This window comes from Eleutherodactylus coqui, chromosome 6, assembly GCF_035609145.1.
Source record: "Eleutherodactylus coqui strain aEleCoq1 chromosome 6, aEleCoq1.hap1, whole genome shotgun sequence".
Lineage (NCBI taxonomy): Eukaryota > Metazoa > Chordata > Amphibia > Anura > Eleutherodactylidae > Eleutherodactylus > Eleutherodactylus coqui.
The window spans coordinates 150,444,877-150,463,185 of NC_089842.1; the positions used below are offsets into that span (position 1 = coordinate 150,444,877).

The 18,309-nt window shown below is 40.9% G+C and overlaps 1 protein-coding gene across 7 annotated transcripts in view; it reads left to right on the plus strand.

Moving 5' to 3' along the window:
• EVL (Enah/Vasp-like) overlaps window positions 1-18,309 on the plus strand; it is a 136,249-nt gene that overhangs the window by 106,340 nt on the left and 11,600 nt on the right. For 5 of the 7 annotated variants that reach the window (XM_066607970.1, XM_066607967.1, XM_066607972.1 and 2 more), the window contains exons 6-10: window positions 6,288-7,178; window positions 12,560-12,804; window positions 12,969-13,090; window positions 15,017-15,077; window positions 15,253-15,313. In XM_066607970.1, the coding sequence (XP_066464067.1) occupies window positions 6,288-7,178; window positions 12,560-12,804; window positions 12,969-13,090; window positions 15,017-15,077; window positions 15,253-15,313 (1,380 nt within the window). The remainder of the gene's footprint in view (window positions 1-6,287; window positions 7,179-12,559; window positions 12,805-12,968; window positions 13,091-15,016; window positions 15,078-15,252; window positions 15,314-18,309) is intronic. The other 2 variants (XM_066607973.1, XM_066607974.1) reach the window with 1 other exon arrangement.

Consider the following 18,309-nt stretch of genomic DNA (forward strand, 5'->3'; position numbering starts at 1 on the left):
GCGGGGCTCTGCGAAATGTCACTGCCCGGCCACCGGCTCCGGTCTGCACATGCGCAGGTTGCCCGGCAAGCTGGCACATCAAACAGCTGGAGCTGCGGGCGCGGGTAAGTACGCGCCGCTCTCTGCAGGCGCTCGGGTCGGGTCCTGTGGCAAGAATCCTCGCCGCCGGATCCGACCCACCCGTCTGCAGGTGGCTGAAGAGAGAATCTATCACCATCTTTATGCTGCCATCTCTGAGGATACCATAGGGCACTGACAGTCACACTGGTTACAGCAATATGTCTGCTGTACCTAATTGTACAGCAGTTTGTCTGAAGCTTACATTTTATTAGTAGCAGCCACACACATTGGTCCTCAATACTCATCAGCTGTGGTTAGCCTCACTCACGGCGGTGGCGCGCAGCCATGCCTACCCCGACCTCTGGCCACTGTTGGATGGCTGTCTTCCTATTATCGTGCATCAGGAGACAGCTGACAATCAGTGGCCGGAGGGTGGGGTAAGTGTGGTTGGCCCTGTGAGTTTGTGGGATGGGCGTGGGAAGCCTAATGAATATTGAAGTTTAGTCCTCTGTGTGTGGTTGCTGATAGTAGAATGGAAGTTTCTACTGAGCTACTGCATAAAACAAGGATATCGCTGGACTCAGCATGCCTGTCCTTATCTTATGCTGCCTTCAGAAACAGCAGCTTAAAGAGGATGATAGATTCCCTCTAAGACCTTGTTCACATGGCAGATTTCGTCAGTGACTTGACATGGAGTCTAGACACAAAAAAAGTGACGTATCACCACGGCAGTGACCTAATCAGCAGCAGAGAACTGCTAAGCTGCGATCGTCTGCTGCGGATCATGAGTCGGATCTCTGATGCGGATTCTGCCTTGTACATAGGGCCTAACAATGTAGCTGCTGTCTAACAGTGTCCTGCTGTCTGGACCAGGAGAACAGAACAGAATTCTGAATTTAGCTTTACACATCAGTGGAGAAGAAATAAGATGGCTTATTTATACATTTAGATTTCCTGATACCTCCGTCTGGGGCCACAGGGGCAGTGTAGTGGGAAAACTTGTGGCAAGCAGTTTATTATAGAAGACCATTAAAATGTCTTGATCCAAAGCAGTGTCTTGCCGACAGGTAGCTTTCAAGACAAAGTGAAATTACATTTATTTTTAGTTCTATTAGAAGAAAGCATGAGTAGGAGTTTAGGACCCCCACAATACAATTGCTAGAAGTAGAGGCTGTGAAGCTGTGCCATCCTCTTCAGTCTATAGCTTTAAGTTTGCAAAATCAGTGAGGTATATTCAAGGCAGCGCCATTCCATATCTGAAGATACACTATCATAGGGCCCTTTTACACGGATAATTGTTCAGATTATCATTCAGTGTAAATGCATGGACAGGCTGAACAATGAGTGATAATTTGGTTATCATTCGTTCTTCAGTTTATGCATGCACAACAACTGAACGATGATTGCCCGTGTAAACAGGCATTCATTCATTCATTCATCTATGAACAACTGCCTATTTACTGTGAATAGAGGCAGGTGGGCAGGAATGATCCCCGGCCCGGTTCACCTCCATTCAGTCAGTAATGATTGTTCCTGTGTAAAAGCAAAGAATGATCATTGCTGGGATGTCGTGTTGGGCATTTGCTCTCAACAGGTCTTCCCATGTAAAAAGGCCCTTGCCAAAAATGATTGTACACCTGAGCAAGAATTAAAAGTAGTATTTATTTCCATATGTTAAAGGTGTTTTCCAGGCAGCGCCAACTGTCAGTGTTGAGCTACAACGGGGTTGGAACGGAAGCCGCTACACCGACCTATGTGTAGTGGCCAGCACTTGTAGTTGCAAGCGCAGCTCTCATTGAAATCAGTCGGAGGTGTACTTGTAATTGCAGGCTGGGGTCCCCTTAATTTCAATGATGGCTATGCCTGCAGTTTTGAGCGCTGGCCACTACAAAGGGGTCGGAGCAGTGGCTTCTGCTCCGACCCCGGTGTAGCCCGGCACTGAGAGCTAGCACTGCCTGGAAAACTCTTTTAATACTTAGTGGTGGCTCCTTTGGCCTTAGTGACATCAGATATGCTCAGTGGTGTGATTTCTACTAACATCTGAAACGTTCCAGCTGGCATTTCTCTCTATTTATCCTGAAAACATCTCTCAAAGATGATACATTGGCCTTACTGCAGTAGTGCAAGGAGCATTGTCATTGGACAATTGAGCAAAAGAAGAAAGTTCAATGGAGTAAGAAATTAAGCTAATTTTCAAATTAGTGGACGTACCTGGGTATGAAACATGCCTGAGGAACACCTTTTCCCTAAGTGTATTGTGTATTTTTTTCGTGGCATGGTCTTGGTCTGTAGGTTGTATTGCAGGATGAATGGAGGGTAATACCAGCTGAAGTGTATAAGATGTAAGTAGAAAGTATGCAACGGAGAGTATCCAATAAATAAATACCACTTTTGATTGCTCAGGTGTCGATTTACTTTTGGTAGGATAGAGTAGGTAGAAATGATGCTTCTTTTCAAGATGGCCTTTCTATTGTCTGCTAGAGTCTGGTGTAGACTGTCTCCTCCTTAATCAAAAGTTTAAATCGCCCCTCTTTCCTTCCTCCATCCATATTCTGTAGTCTGATTAGTTCTTGTATATAGGGAAATCAGTGCATGAAGAGATTTACATATCGGGATAGCAGAATTATAAACTACAAGATATCAGGTAATCACTACACATTGACTAAATAAGGCGCTGGCTCACCCTCTAAATTTGGGAGCTACTTAAACAGATCATTGCATCCCAACCTCTGTCATGCCTTATTACTAATGATGGCATTCAGTAACATTACAGGATGCAACATAGTGCTATGTGAGAGGCTGACTGCAGATAATATCACACCTAAGCAGCTTAGACATAGTGGCTAATAGAACTATGGTTTCTGTATTCATGTGAGGTTCTTTCTCTCTGTATTGTATTCTGCTTGTTCCCGGTGGGAATATCACACTGTGTAGCAGTTTTATGTCATGGCAGTGTTATTTCCTTTCCTATGCTATTGTACGTACCTGGGATTGGCTTATGAAATCTCAGATGTAGTTCTTGATTAAGAGAGAATTCATTACTGAAATAGAAGTATAATGGAAAATAATGCAGAAGCAATGCAACCAAAGCAAGGAGAACAAATTGTTTTGTGACGTAATTAAAGGGAACTACTAGCTCTATAGTTAGCAAATGTACAATTGATCATCTGTGTTATATAGCTGCATGGCTTTCTTGCTGTAGTCATTTGTTTTTACTTTATGTAGTGTAGGAAAATAAGAGCCCTGTTGGTACCTCAACAAGCTGCTGTTGATGGATCTGTTTCTTGTGTTTCCGTGTAGTACTGAGTGTTTTATACTGTTCTTTTGTTTATGGTCTGTAATTCTGATAGGCTAATTAGATTTTTTAGGGCGTATTAACACATTGCAACACATATTGCATTCTCTGCCATGATTTTTGAAAAATAATAACCATACGATTGTAACACCCCAGCCAATTAACATATACTTGCACATCATAGGTTTTGGGTATGTATTATTAAAACTAATAGGACACTCGTGTCTTAATTGGACCACCTGTCCATGCTAGAATAGGAAAAAAACATAATAAAACCAGTTAGTATCTGGAAACCACCATTAAGTATGCTATTTACTGCATAAAGTAAAGCTAAAATGAAACAGAAGAGTAAAAAAACCCTTTAGCAATGTTCCCTCTAAGCCTTTGTAGCTAGTGAACATAGTAATTAGGGATCAGAGCACAGCTAACTCTAATTTGGGCAAAACTGATAAATATTAATGTACAGCACTCTAATAATTGGCTATACAGCATTTAAACAAATAGTATTAAATAGCATACAGGTGTAGCACAGTGAAGGTTACTGTCTACATCTGTGGTGGTCTAAGGTAGTATAATGGTTAATATCAGTTTTCCTGGTGATCTAGGGCAGTGAAGGATTAATATTGGTATCCCTGGTGTACTAGAGTAATGAAGGGGCTAATGTTGTATCCCTAACGGCCTCATATAGCTACACCACCTTTGGGGGAAATATGCCTAAATGTTAGGTTCGAGTGAAGGGGTTAATGTCTGTATGCCTGGTGGTCTAGAACAGCGAATGGGTTAATGCCTGTACACCTGGTGGTCTAGGACAGTGAAGGTACTAGTGTCTCCATTTCTGGTGGTCTAAAATAGTGAGGGGTTTAATTCAAATATCCATGGTGGTCTTGCATAGTGCTTGTCATCTCCAGCCCTCAGGTAGACTCAAGAGGTCATGATTTCTGGATATCTTATAGACAAAATACCTGTTGCAATTACGGAAAATCTGACAATTACATCACCTGTGCGGTACTGAGGAAATCCTGAAAGGATAACTTATTGTGCGAACTTTAAGATTGGAGTTGAGAAACACTAGGGCAGTCAATGAGACATTTTAAAATTCTTGTTGGAGGCTAATGCTGCATACCTGGGGTACTACGATTACTCACCTTCCCAGGCTCCAGTATTGCCCTGGATGTCATGTTTTCTCACTCCAGTGATCATAGGGTTGAGGGCAGGGGGGGGGGGGGGGTTTGAGAGCACTATGATTGACCACAGTGATTCAGGAGTGCTCTGCCAGATTATTATGGCTGGAGTCTACACTACTGTGGTAAGGGCACCTGTGGGCCTCTTGGCTTAGGGGCCAGGTCGAACTTGTGACCACTGCGCCTCTATAGCTACACCACCTTTGGGGGAAATATGCCTAAATTTTAGGTTTTGAGTGAAGTAAGGCTTCACTTGACTGCACCAATGTCTAGCATACTCCTTTGCTTTACTGGTTTTGTACAATGTAATGTAAGTTCTTGTAGTGCTTTTGGCCATGCATAGTTAACATTGTCTGTAATAATGTGTGAGAGACTGTTGAGGTGAATGCTAGAATTTTCATGAGTGAGTATTTCATGCATAAAGCCTTAAGTGTCCTTATTTGCCTGTTTGAGATGTTGTGAGGTATGTACAATTTATTGTATGTCTCGTATTATTAACATAAAAAACCCATAAACAAGTTGAGGACGCTGCCCTTTTAATTCTGAAATGTCAGGCTTGAGCCAATATTGGGCTTTAAAAAATTTAAGGTTACTGGAAAATGACGCTTCTTGTGCTATAATGAAGGTACTTAACAAATGTGATTTACAGTATTTGGAGAGGGGTTTTCTTTCCAACATAAATATGCTCTTTTGTATTTCTAGTTAGAGAACATTGGTGAGGTCTCTCCTCCAGGGCCCTGATCTACAGTGGTGTACCTACAAGGGCGGCAGGTCTCACAACTGTCATGGGGCAGGAGGAGCTCACTGCATTCAGATTTATACATCATCCATAATTATAACCAACACAATTATACCATTAATCAAGTCTAAAGAGCTCAAATAATTTATATGTTTTGATGGTTTGAATTTATCGCATTGCAAGCAAAATCTGCTGGGAACACAAATGAGCTCCACCATAAACATGCCCCCATAGTTCTGAGATTTGGATAAGTGATTGCTAGGACACATCTGATGCTACTTATCTTTGAAGGTAAACAATAGAATTAAGCAACCTATGTAATCCCCAATTCCCTGGTGGCAGACATTGATTTGCTAGTCCCAATCACCATAGACAATACATTGTCACAAACCCACTGAAACCAAAGGATCAGCTAACAAAAACCTCAAGTCTAGAGCCGGCCTTAGGACCGATGGTTAAACTATAGCTTCAGTATTTGCTGCCCTCAGTGATCATCACTTTATTATTTATACCGCTTTTCTTAGTGATAGCATTTAGTTCATTTTCTTTGACACGCTTAGAGATTTGCATATTCAATTTGGATTGGCAGAGCTGCTTCAGCCAATCAGCAAGTGGCTCTCAAAGTAGACACTGATAAAGAAGGACCTCAGAGGAGCCAAAGAGGTCAAAATTCTTGGTTACTTTGGGAGCTACTTCAATGTCCATTAGTGGGGTTTCCTGGGGAATGACTCTCACCAATGTTCTTAAGCAATAGATACAAAATCTTATTTTTTGTTGATGGTAGAAAATCCCTTTAAGTATTTCCTGCATTTTTATTCTCCTTACATACCTAGACCCCTTGTGGTTTCTTTTGTTATTTGACTTATAACCATGAAAGTCTGTGCATGCCAGCATCTTTTATTTTCTGTTTTCATCTGTCTCGCACTCCCAGCTTTCCTGACCGCTCTGCCTGATTTGTTGCCCTTGATAAATGCCCATTTTGCTCTTTTCATTTTATTTTTTCTTCTTTTAGTTTCCACCCTTCAGATAAACGTATCTTCCTCCCCTACCCACTGCCAGTCTCCTCCTCCTGACTACAATAACTACAGAACATCTCCTTCAACTGGCGTTATCCCACCACCATCTTATGCCAGAGCTATCTCTTCATCATCTCCTGTCCCAGAACCCAGTAATTTATCCACTCAAAAGTCCTCTAACAGAACCAACGATTCCCCAGAGTTGTTGTCTAACAGTCTATCTGGATTTGAGCCTTCCGCATCCCAAGCTTCTGCCTTTTCTCCAATCTGGCCAAGTAATGGGACCCTACCCCGAAGCATCAAGCAAATATCCTTATCCCCACCACCACCACCAAATCCTTCCAGTTCCCATTCTCCATTAACTGCTCATCAGTCTGTGAAACATCCTTCTGTGTCCTTTTCGTCTCGCTCTGCTTCTCCTTCTGTGGCTTCACCAGCGCTTCATCAGAACATGTCTCCACAACTCCTTATTCCAGCAGCTCTACCTGTGATTCCTGTCCAGAATGTCAAAAGTAGAGGAGGTCCTGACAAAATGGTCCAAAATCCAAATGTACCTCACCAGATAGGGCCAGATGACCAAGCAGATGAACCACACTCAACTCAGATTCCATTAAGTTATCAGAAAGCCCATGTTAAAAGCTCTGACCGTTCCTTTCTGTCCTGCCTAGAAACTGTACCCCTCCCTCAGTTGCCAGTAATTGCCAGTCCAGCTGGAACCCTGACTCATGCTTCCGCTCAACCTTTCCATGCTTCCTGTCAACCTTCTCAACCATCTTACCAGTCCACATCACATTTTGTTTCATTACCTCCCCCTTATGCTGCTGTATCTGAGCTGAATTTGTCCAAGAGGACTACACATTATATGACATCCGCCATTTCCCAGTTAAGTAAGTACAAGTCGCTAAATAAGCAGAAAATGTCATGGGATTTTTGTTAACACCAGCTCCAGGCCACAGAAAAAAAAGCATGTACTTTTTCTAGACCCCCAATTTAAAGGGGAGTTCCATAGTTAAAGAAACCTGCCTGGAGGAACCTAATGTTCTTAAATAAATTTACTTATATTGAGCTCTACCTCATATTATACTGCTTTCACATCTAGGGCAGCATTCAAAATTCTGCTGCCATTTAGAACCGACCATTACGGTTCACAGCCTAAAGGAGTTGAATAGCTCTTTTTAAATTGAAACTGATTGAGTGATCTGCTGATTGTTGTGGATCTGGCTTCAAAAGCTAGAGCCAGTCATAGTTTTCAATGCAGCGGCCACTACAGGGAAAATGTAGTATTACATGCATGCCATTCAATATGCAAATACCGTAGTAGATTGAACAATGCCTCTACAACGCCACCTATTGGAAGGTAACATTCCTGCAAGTCATTGTCGGACCTAACAGGCCTTGTAACAATGACTGGGAATATAAGCTAAAGCCGGGGTCTTCTCCAGAAGGAAAATATAACCATGTAAAGACAGCTGTTTTGGGGTTTTTGTCCTTTATAAATGAAAAGTAGGTTGCTGGCTGACTGGGTGAGAGGCATGTGGTATGGTCAGGAAGGGTACAGTTTCTCCTTGTAAATAGCATGTAGAAGCTGTGAGGAAACTTATCAAATCATTCTTTGACTTGCAGGAATGCTTTGTTCCAATAGGTGGTGCTGTAGAGTCATTGTTCCGTCTCCATTTGCATATTCAATTTCCCAGAGGAGCATGCATAACTTTATAAGTCTTCTCACCCCTACTATGCACTCTCCACAAGGAGAAGCTATACCTCTTGTGATGCAGATCATTCAGAAATGCATTGGCTGACCAGGTAATACACCGACAAGCCAGGTCCACAAGGTGGCAGCCTGTCTCCAAATAGGGCAAATGGAAAAGTGTTGTCTCATGGGCAATACACTGTGGTGAAGTAGTAAGTGTGGGGTAAATGAAGGGGGGACCCTCAGTGATTGTGTTAACATAGAGCCTGAGAGCTAACAGAGAAACAGCAAAACTCTTAAATTGGCTCTGGATGTGACAGAAGTATGATATGAGGCAAGGTTAGTGCAGGATCACCAAAGTAATGGCAAAGTTATTTAACATGAACACTTTTATGGTTACCATAATGGAAAATAGGATAGTATAGCCACAGAGATATGTGATGCTGTAGGAATCTGCTCTAGTGTCACCTGACCCAGGTTGATAATTGAGGGTCAGTAATTTTTTTTCAAGTGTTGAATTTATGATGTCCGAGTCTCGCCAAGAGGAACATTTTATTCAAATGATATCAAAGATTATCATAGAGGGTGATACTAAAAAAAGCCAATATTTAAACTTAATATTTATTGATATATTAATAAAAGAATTCACAGAAAAAAACCTGAAAATATAATGAACGCCAAAATGGCAAATCTAATACAGTTGCAATGTAGCCAATATGGCCAGTATTCACAGGAAAACTTTGAGGGAAGGGTATAAATATGAAATTCAGCTCTTTAGGCTATAGCTCCTCAGCAGCATGGCACCGCCCACGAGTAGTGGTAAAATCAGGGGAATCATTTGACTGGGCCCCATTGTAAAATCTGTAACAGGGCCACACTCTACCATTTATAATATTGGAGCCTTTCATATGTGGCAGAGGGCCCCTTTGAATAGGGCAGAACAGAAATACAAATACTTGGCAGGAATTTAAAGTGGAGATCCTCTTTAATTCAAATGAGTCATACTGATTAAAGAGGCACTTCATCTGCAGACTGATCTAATTGAGATCCATGCGCCTTCCTGCAGCTTTTTCATTGTTTTCTGTATAATATTCTTGTATTACTTATTGTGGGTTGTTTATTATTCTTGCTGTTTTACATATCCTAAATGCTGCATTGTGTCCCATTGGAGGACTGTTTGCAACTGGTGGAACTCCTTTTTAGTCAAGGGGCCTATAGGAAAAGGAACACATCATGCTCATGGCTCAGTCAAGGTGACTCTCCGGTTTTAGGACAAAATTCTCTCAGGACAGGAGGGGGGTATATTATCTGCCGCCTGTCTGATCCGCCATTTTTGGGCAATGTTTTCAGCTCTCCAAGATGGCTGCACTAATTTTCCAACTATCTAATGCATACTATGCACTGCTTTCTGATGGTCCAGTGCTAATCACTTGAGCAGCTCTGGCCAATCATAAAGCAGGTATATTGCATTGGTAGTCTAACACTATCAATGCACTTTGTGTGATTTGGTAGTTTGAGGATTCTGTTGGCCAACTTCAACGGCCCAAAATAGGACCCTTTTGAACTGGCAGATCAGAGGGAAGACAGAGAAAAACAGCTGCAGGTAATATACCCCTCTCCCCCTCCTCAAGCCCTGGAAGAGAATTTTGTCCTAAAACCAGAGGGTTGCTTTAAGAAAGGAAGCCACAACAGTAGTGTAAACAAAACGTTATGGCTTCTCAAGTTAAAGGAGTCATACAGGCTTTACAAATTGATAGCCTTTGGATAGGCCATCAATACTGATGAGTGGTGGTCTGCCACCCAGCATCCCCGCTAATCAGCTAATTGAATTGGTTGCGGCACTTGTACAAGTGCTGCAGCGTCTTCAATGTTTATATACGAATACCATCCTGTGGGTAACGCAGAACACTTTTTTTTTATAGCAGCTATTCTGAATACTACAAGCCTGTCTCATTCACTTCGATGGAACAAGTCTGCAGTAGTCGGAATGGCGTTCTCAGTACTCACAGGACTGTACTGAGACGTAAACTTTGAAGAGGAAGTATCACTTGCTTGAGTGCCTCCACCCTTTCATTCAGCTGATTGGTGGTGGTCCCAGGCGGCAGACTGTTGGCCTTGCCTAAGGATAGGCTATTGATGTTTAAAGTCTGATTAACTCCTTTAAGTATGACATGGGCACCCCATTGTTTTCTCAGAGAAGCTACAGCAAGTCTGACATTTACTATTCTAATTTGGGTAGTTAAAGGGGTTTCCAGAAATCAAAAAACATGGCTCCTTTGTTCCAGAAAGAGAACCACACTTGTCTATGGGTTTCGTATGGTCTTCCAGCTTGGCTCCATTGAAAAGAATGAGGTTGAGCTGCAATACCATCACAAAATACAGACAGATGTGGCGCTGTTTTTGAAAAGAAAAACGAATATGTTTTACTCATTGTAGGCATCCTCTTTATAAAAAACAGCCAATCTAGTTTTGATACAAAGTGAGTGAAGGATCATTTCATTGATTATTTAGCAGCCATATAAAGTCGATTCACATTATTACGGCCACCTCCTACTTTCGGTGTCGGCAGCATGTAGCCCATGAAGGAAGTGTCATGTTGTGGTCTGGTTTGGTGGGTATATGAGTTATGTGATAAGCTGTCTGCTCATACATCACTCGTTCCTGTCATGGGTATAAAGGGTGATTTATTAGAGTTGCAAAAATGGATGATTCGCTTTCGGGCCAAGAGTGGCAGTATTTTTCAAACTGCATCTGCTGTGGTGAAAGGGTAGCGTGAGCAAACAAATTGCACCATTGGGAATAACTGATGGGGAAACTGAAGATCACAACGTGCCATTGATGTGAGAGGTGAACGTTGGCTACTAAGGTGCGTGAGGACCAACCGATATACTACGGTGGAGCAGTTCACCATGAAAATGAACCAGGCTTCCACCGGACGTGTGTCTTAAATATTTCAGTGAACCCTACTGTGTATGGGCCTTGAAGCAGATGGATGGTCACTGCACCAATGCTAACAAAGGTGCGTTAGAAGAAAAGGCTTCACTTTGCACTGCAGTATCGGAATTGAATCACCACTGATTGGCAATGGATTGCCTTCTCAGATGAGTCATGTTTTCTGCTTCATCAAACAGATGGACGTTGACGTGTCAGGTAAGAACATCAGTGAACAAATACACTGCAACCATTACTAGAAGAACACAAGCTGGTGGCAGCAGCATTACGGTCTGGGGAATTTTTTCGTGGCCTTCTTTTGGCCTACTCATCCATGTGGAAGACAGTCTGAACCGATTTGGTTATGAATCCGTCTTTGGAGAACATGTACACCCATACATACTGCTTGTCTTCCCTGAGGCAGATGGGATCTTCCAGCAAGACAATGCGGCATGTCATATGGCTAGAAATGTCCGACGGTGGTTGGAAGAGCATGGCCAAGACTTCCGAGTACTTCTCTGACCTCCTAATTCCCCAGACTTGAACTCAATTGAGCATCTATGGGACCACCTCTATTGTCATGTTCATTCTATGGATCTTCTCCCCTACACCCTCCAGCAACTATGGGATGCACTGCAATCAGCATGGCTCCAGATACCTGAGACAACCTACCAGCACATCATTGAGTCACTCCCATTTCTTTTTTTCTTCTGTCCATGTGGCACACGACTGTTACTCTGTATATTAGCTGGTGGCCATAATAATGTGACTCGACTCGGTGTATGTCCTTGGCCAATGGTGGGAGGGTTATTTTTATACTTGGTAGGTTTTTCCCCCTACAGATTGATAGTCTTTACTGTAGCAAAGAGACGTTTCTCACACAGCCATTTGTCAACCCCTATTCTAAAATATTCACATTCCAGCTTTAATTCTGACTATACACTAAGCTAACCTAGCATCTCTATAATAACTTCATTATTTTTTATGTGTTGTTCACCTTTTTCTTTTAAATTTCACTGTTTGCAGTGTAGAATGAAAAAAAAATTCTTATTGCTACATGGAAACTGTCAGTAAGCTGTGGCTGACTGATCTTTATTGTTTTCCTTTTTAAAACTCATAAAAATACATAAAACTATGAATGTCTGTCACTGTGGGTCTCATCGGACCATGAACCTCCCTCTGAATACCCTCTGCAGCTCCACTCATTAACACGTAAATATCCAGTGAGGTCAGTATGGTAATCACATTATTTGGATTTTCATGTGTTTTTTATCTGAGCAGTGCTGTGGAGTGTATGCTTTTACCACAAGACAAAAATAGAATACATTAAAGTCATAAGAAAATCAATTACACAGTTATCCTGCTTGCTGATTGTTTCCGAGCTGCAAAAGAAATTCTTTTTTCTACAATGCATAGCATGTCAACAACTTTACTGCTAAGTGTTTTGCAGAACAGAAAATTAAAATAGAAAATAAACATATGAGAATGAACAAAAGGGGCAACTCTACCCCTGCTTATCACTGATTCTTTTTGTAGGGCACTCCTGGCATTATGAAAAGGCACAGGCAGGGTAGTATATGGTGTCCTCATCTATTTACATGCCACTATTTTCATTGACCTAATAGAAAGCATCATTTTATTTTGAAGGTCCCATGCTCCCTCCTGGCCATCCCTCTTGTACAACTATGGTAGCTTCAATTGGGTTAGCACCTGCTCCATCCAGTGGACCACCACCTCCGCCACCACCTGGTCCTCCACCGCCATCAGGAGCTACCCCACCACCTGCCCCTCCTCTACCAGCTGGGGGAAGCCAAGGGGTGATATATGAAGATAGCCCAGCATCCGGGCTAGCAGCAGCTCTGGCCGGTGCCAAACTGAGAAAAGTACAACGGGTGAGATTCATATATACTTGTAATCTCGTCATATAGAGAAATCTCTACGAAGCAGAGAAATGGGGATTACATAAGATTCAGTCCTCAGAGATCAGAACCTAATGAAGTAAGACTCCGCAGCAAAATATTTTTTCACTTTTTTAAAATATCTTTTCTCTTTGAAGCCAGAAGATGTTTCAGGAAGTTCTAGTCCCTGTGGAGCTTCCAAAACTGATGCCAATCGAACAAGCAGTGGAGGAGGAGGAGGAGGATTAATGGAGGAAATGAATAAATTGCTGGCAAAAAGGTTCAATTCATTCTAAAAGTCATAATGAATTGGTGTTGTATTAATTATAGCAACATTGTATCCCAGTCATAGTGGAGATGTTGGCAGTATTATAGTAGTTATATTGTTGTACATAGGGGGCAGTATTATAGTAGTTATATTCTTGTACATAGGGGGCAGTATTATAGTAGTTATATTCTTGTACATAGGGGGCAGTATTATAGTAGTTATATTCTTGTACATAGGAGCAGTATTATTGTAGTTATATCCTTGTACATACTGTGCAGTATTATAGTACTTATACTTTTGTACATAGGGGCAGTATTATAGTAGTTATATTCTTGTACATAGGAGCAGTATTATAGTAGTTATATTCTTGTACATAGGGGGCACTATTATGGTAGTTATATTCTTGTACATAGAGAGCAGTATTATAGTAGTTATATTCTTGTATATAGGAGGCTGTATTATAGTAGTTATATTCTTGTACATAGGGGGCAGTATTATAGTAGTTATATTCTTGTACATAGGGGCAGTATTATAGTAGTTATATTCTTGTACATAGAGGGCTGTATTATAGTAGTTATATTCTTGTATATAGGGGGCAGTATTATAGTAGTTATATTCTTGTACATAGGGGGCAGTATTATAGTAGTTATATTCTTGTACATAGGGGGCACTATTATGGTAGTTATATTCTTGTACATAGGGGCAGTATTATAGTAGTTATATTCTTGTACATTGGAGGCAGTATTATAGTAGTTATATTCTTGTACATAGTGGGCAGTATTATAGTAGTTATATTCTTGTACATAGGGGACAGTATTATAGTAGTTATATTCTTGTACATAGGGGCAGTATTATAGTAGTTATATTCTTGTACATAGAGAGCAGTATTATAGTAGTTATATTCATGTATATAGGAGGCTGTATTATAGTAGTTATATTCTTGTACATAGGGGGCAGTATTATAGTAGTTATATTCGTGTACATAGAGGACAGTATTATAGTAGTTATATTCTTGTACATAGGGGCAGTATTATAGTAGTTATATTCTTGTATATAGGGGCAGTATTATAGTAGTTATATTCTTGTACATAGGGGGCAGTATTATAGAGGTTATATTCTTGTACATAGGGGGCAGTATTATAGTAGTTATATTCTTGTACATAGGGAGCAGTATTATAGTAGTTATATTCTTGTATATAGGAGACAGTATTATAGTAGTTATATTCTTGTACATAGGGGGCAGTGTTATATTAGTTATATTCTTGTACATAGGGGGCAGTATTATAGTAGTTATATTCTTGTACATAGGGGGCAGTGTTATATTAGTTATATTCTTGTACATAGGGGGCAGTATTATAGTAGTTATATACTTGTACATAGAGAGCACTATTATAATAGTAGTTATATTCTTGTACATAGGGACAGTATTATAGTAGTTCTATTCTTGTACATAGGGAGCAAAATTATAGTAGTTATATTCTTGTATATAGTGAGCAGTATTATAGTAGTTATATTCTTATACATAGTGGATAGTATTATATTAGTTATATTCTTGTACATAGGAGGACAGAATTATAGTAGTTATATTTTTGTACATAGGGGGCAGTATTATAGTAGTCATATTCTTGTACATAGGGCCAGTATTATAGTAGTTATATTCTTATACATAGGGGGCAGTATTATAGTAGTTTTATTCTTGTACATAGGAGACAATATTATAGTAGTTATATTCTTGTACATAGGGGCAGTATTATAGTAGTTATAATGTACATAGAGGGCAGTATTATAGTAGTTATAATGTACATAGAGGGCAGCATTATAGTAGTTATAATGTACATAAACGGCAGCATTATAGTAGTTATATTCTTATATATAGATGTCAGTATTAAAGTAGTCATATTTTTTTATGAAAATATTGATATTTATCATTTGTTGCAGAAGAAAAGCAGCCTCACAGACCGAAAAACCTGGGGACAAAAAAGAAGATGAATGCCAAAATGTGAGTTACTATAAATCTTCATACTTCCAATGACCCTGGCCCCCAGTATTTAATGTTAGTCTATAGGATCATCCCAGTTTCAAATCAGTCTGATAATTTCCAGTAGTTATAAAGATGGTTATAATTTTTATTCTGTCATAATATAATATATGTCACTTTTCTCTTATATTTGTAGGAAGATGCCAGTCTCTCATCTTCTCCCAACACGCGGGGTCCCACACCTCAGAACTCAGCAGGTAACATACATAGTGTATATGTGGGAATGATGAATGGATTTATAGACTACAGCGTTAAAGGGGTTGGCTGAAATTAGTAGTAGTTTTTTTGTTGTTTTTTCCCCCAAAAACCACATTACCCTGGTTCATAGGTGGCGTTTAGTATTGCAATTGAGCCTTATTCACTTGAATGATGCTACACTGCAATGCCAAATATAGCCAAAGCATCAGGCCATTTTGCAGTCTCAGACAACCTCTTTTAATAACACTTCTATTAAAAAATAAAAAGTGTTCATTCTTGAGCAGCTTTCAGACATCGACAATACAGCCATGTTGTGCCATTCGTATTACGGCTGCAATACTCAGACTTTTCAAGGTTCTACTGTACTGGACTTCAATCCCCATAGGATCCTGTGGTGAGAAATTATTTTTTTTTGCATCCGTTTTTATTGATAATTTCTAATATATGACAGACATGTAATACATGAAAGCAATACAAAACAGCTCGGTCAGATGAAAAGGGACTACTAGTTCAACATGTGGTGAGTATTATTGTATCTTGACGCCACCGGAAGCTAGGGGTTTGACATGGCTTCCATGGAGGAATGCCCCTGTCACACCCCTAGCTCTTGATTGTCTGAAGAGCTGCAGGTCCTGGAAGGTGCTTGGAAGCCCATTTCCGCTCCTGGCTCGTTTCACTGAGCCCTTCTCAGACGCTTGCCTTAGCCTTGGTCCCCTGGCTGCTGTCCTCCTGTGCGTGGTATACTACTACTTCCTCACCCCACCTCCCTGTGCTCACCCGCGGCCCGGCGCCTGTTCTCCCTGTTGTCCCTCTGCCTCACTCATGGGGTCCACTATCCCTTTGCCTCAGCCACCGCCTCTGCTGGCGATGCTGCTCATGCTGGTTCCTGTTGCCTCTGCCGGCGGTGCTGTTGCCACTTTTTGCTGGCTTCTCTGCCAGTGGTGATGCTGCTGCTCTTTGGCCGGTCCTGCTGCCGTGTCCCAACGTCACTTGGGGGATCATGGAGAGCGGCGCTGTCAGGCTTGCCGCTGTCCTCGAGCGTCTGTTGCTGTGGCGCTGCTGCTCTTGCGCTGTGGCCTCCCGGCTGCCAATCTGCTCTGCGCTTTAGCACAGATGGGGATGCTGCCTTGTGGGGCGCCGGCTGAGAAGGCCCTTGCACCTGCGGCTGCAGGGGGGGCCGCTGTCTGTTCTTCCATTCCATTGAGCTGGAGGCTAACTTTACTGGGCTGCCAGGACCTGCAGCCCAGCCAGCTCTCCAGCCAATGAGTTACAGGGGGCGTCACCCCCTGTCCATCTTGACTCCCCCAGTTCCTCCTGGTGATATCAAGATACAATAATACCCCTGTGGTGATCTAAATTCACTACTGTGGAATCACAAGACATCTGGGTATTGCAGCCAAAATACAGACACTAAAAGGTGCCCATATTGCACCCGTGTGACAGTGGCCTTAGTTATATTCATTTTTTAAATAAATAGATGGCATTCAATATGGCTGCTATTTCTGCAATTGTTAATAATATCACCAGAAAATATGATTAATTATTCTTCTTCTATCTACAGGCATGACACATGGAAATGAGTTCCATTTGTCATAACTGATTTAGCTCTGGTTCATATTTTTAGTTGTTACATCTGTCATTACAGATATATTGTAGCGTATGGCCCACTATCCTGATACTGGGCTGATTAATCTCTTAACATATCTATTTTAAATGGCCCGAGCTCTGTTTTTCTGATACCATCTACTGCATGGACATAGATATAAAATTGAACAGGAAACTCTCTCTGAACTTTGTTTGTCTCTCATGACATGATTGTGGGTGTGCTAATGGGCTCCCATAGTAACTAGAGTAGCTAACAGTGGCTTATAAATCTGCCATTTACAGAAGCCTGTTAGGCCAGAGGTAGGGTCTAACAAGCTGCTATAGTACACTGCAATATTGAAGCACTGCAGTGTATTTTATGAATGATCAATGCATTTGAAGTTCAAGTCTGCTAATGAAAATAAAAAGTGAAAATATATTTTAAAAAATAATTTAAAAAAGGGAGCATTTCAAAAAATATATTAACCCACAAAATTGATATTAGTAGTCAAAAAGTTGTACGAAACACAAAATGGTGCCAATAAAAACCACAGCTTGTTCTAAAAAAAAAAAAAAACACACACAACTCCGTAAACTGAGCAACAATATTTTTTCAATTTTTTTAGCGTTTATATTGTGCAAAAGAAGTTAAACATAAAAAGTATATAAATATGACAGTAGTTCTACTGTTCTGTAGAATTAAGTGAGGCCCAGCTAACACAACCGTACGGTAATACGCTGCATAAAAATTGCATTGTTTTACCGACGCAGGGAACTGCTTATTCCGGCATATGGTTATGTTTTTGCCTGTATGCCTGTGGATGTACAGAGTATTTTACGCACACTGTCATGCACTGGCTTCCTGGTTTCTTCTTTTTTAGTTTTTTTTCATGTTTCCCAGCAATATGCATAAAAATCGCCGTACATACGCAATGTAACTGAGTATGTACTGTGTTGCGAGTGCACCCATAGAAAATAATGAGACTGTACGTGCATAATGCACTGTAAAATAGCACATGCAGCGTTCTTTTTTTATGTACGTAATATATGCATTAAATACACACCCAACTGTGAATGGAACAATGAAAATCAATGTACTTTCTTTCATTGACTCCATTCACCACGTATTATGCGAGTGTACATTGATAAAAATAAACCTATGCCTCTTCAAAAGCAGTGAAATTAAATGTTTTGAAAGACTGAGAAAATTGATTGGTCTCTAAGATCCCAAATCTGAAGTGTTAAAGGGGTTGTCCAACATAAATAATCTTTAAAACATGTCCTTCATGCTATTACATAACAAACAGTCATATACTCACCTCTCCTGCCTCCCCCACGCATTTCCCGTGCCAGCATTTCCAGCCTTGCCTGTGTCGTCATGTTTCTAAGCTGCAGCAGAATGTTAATAGGA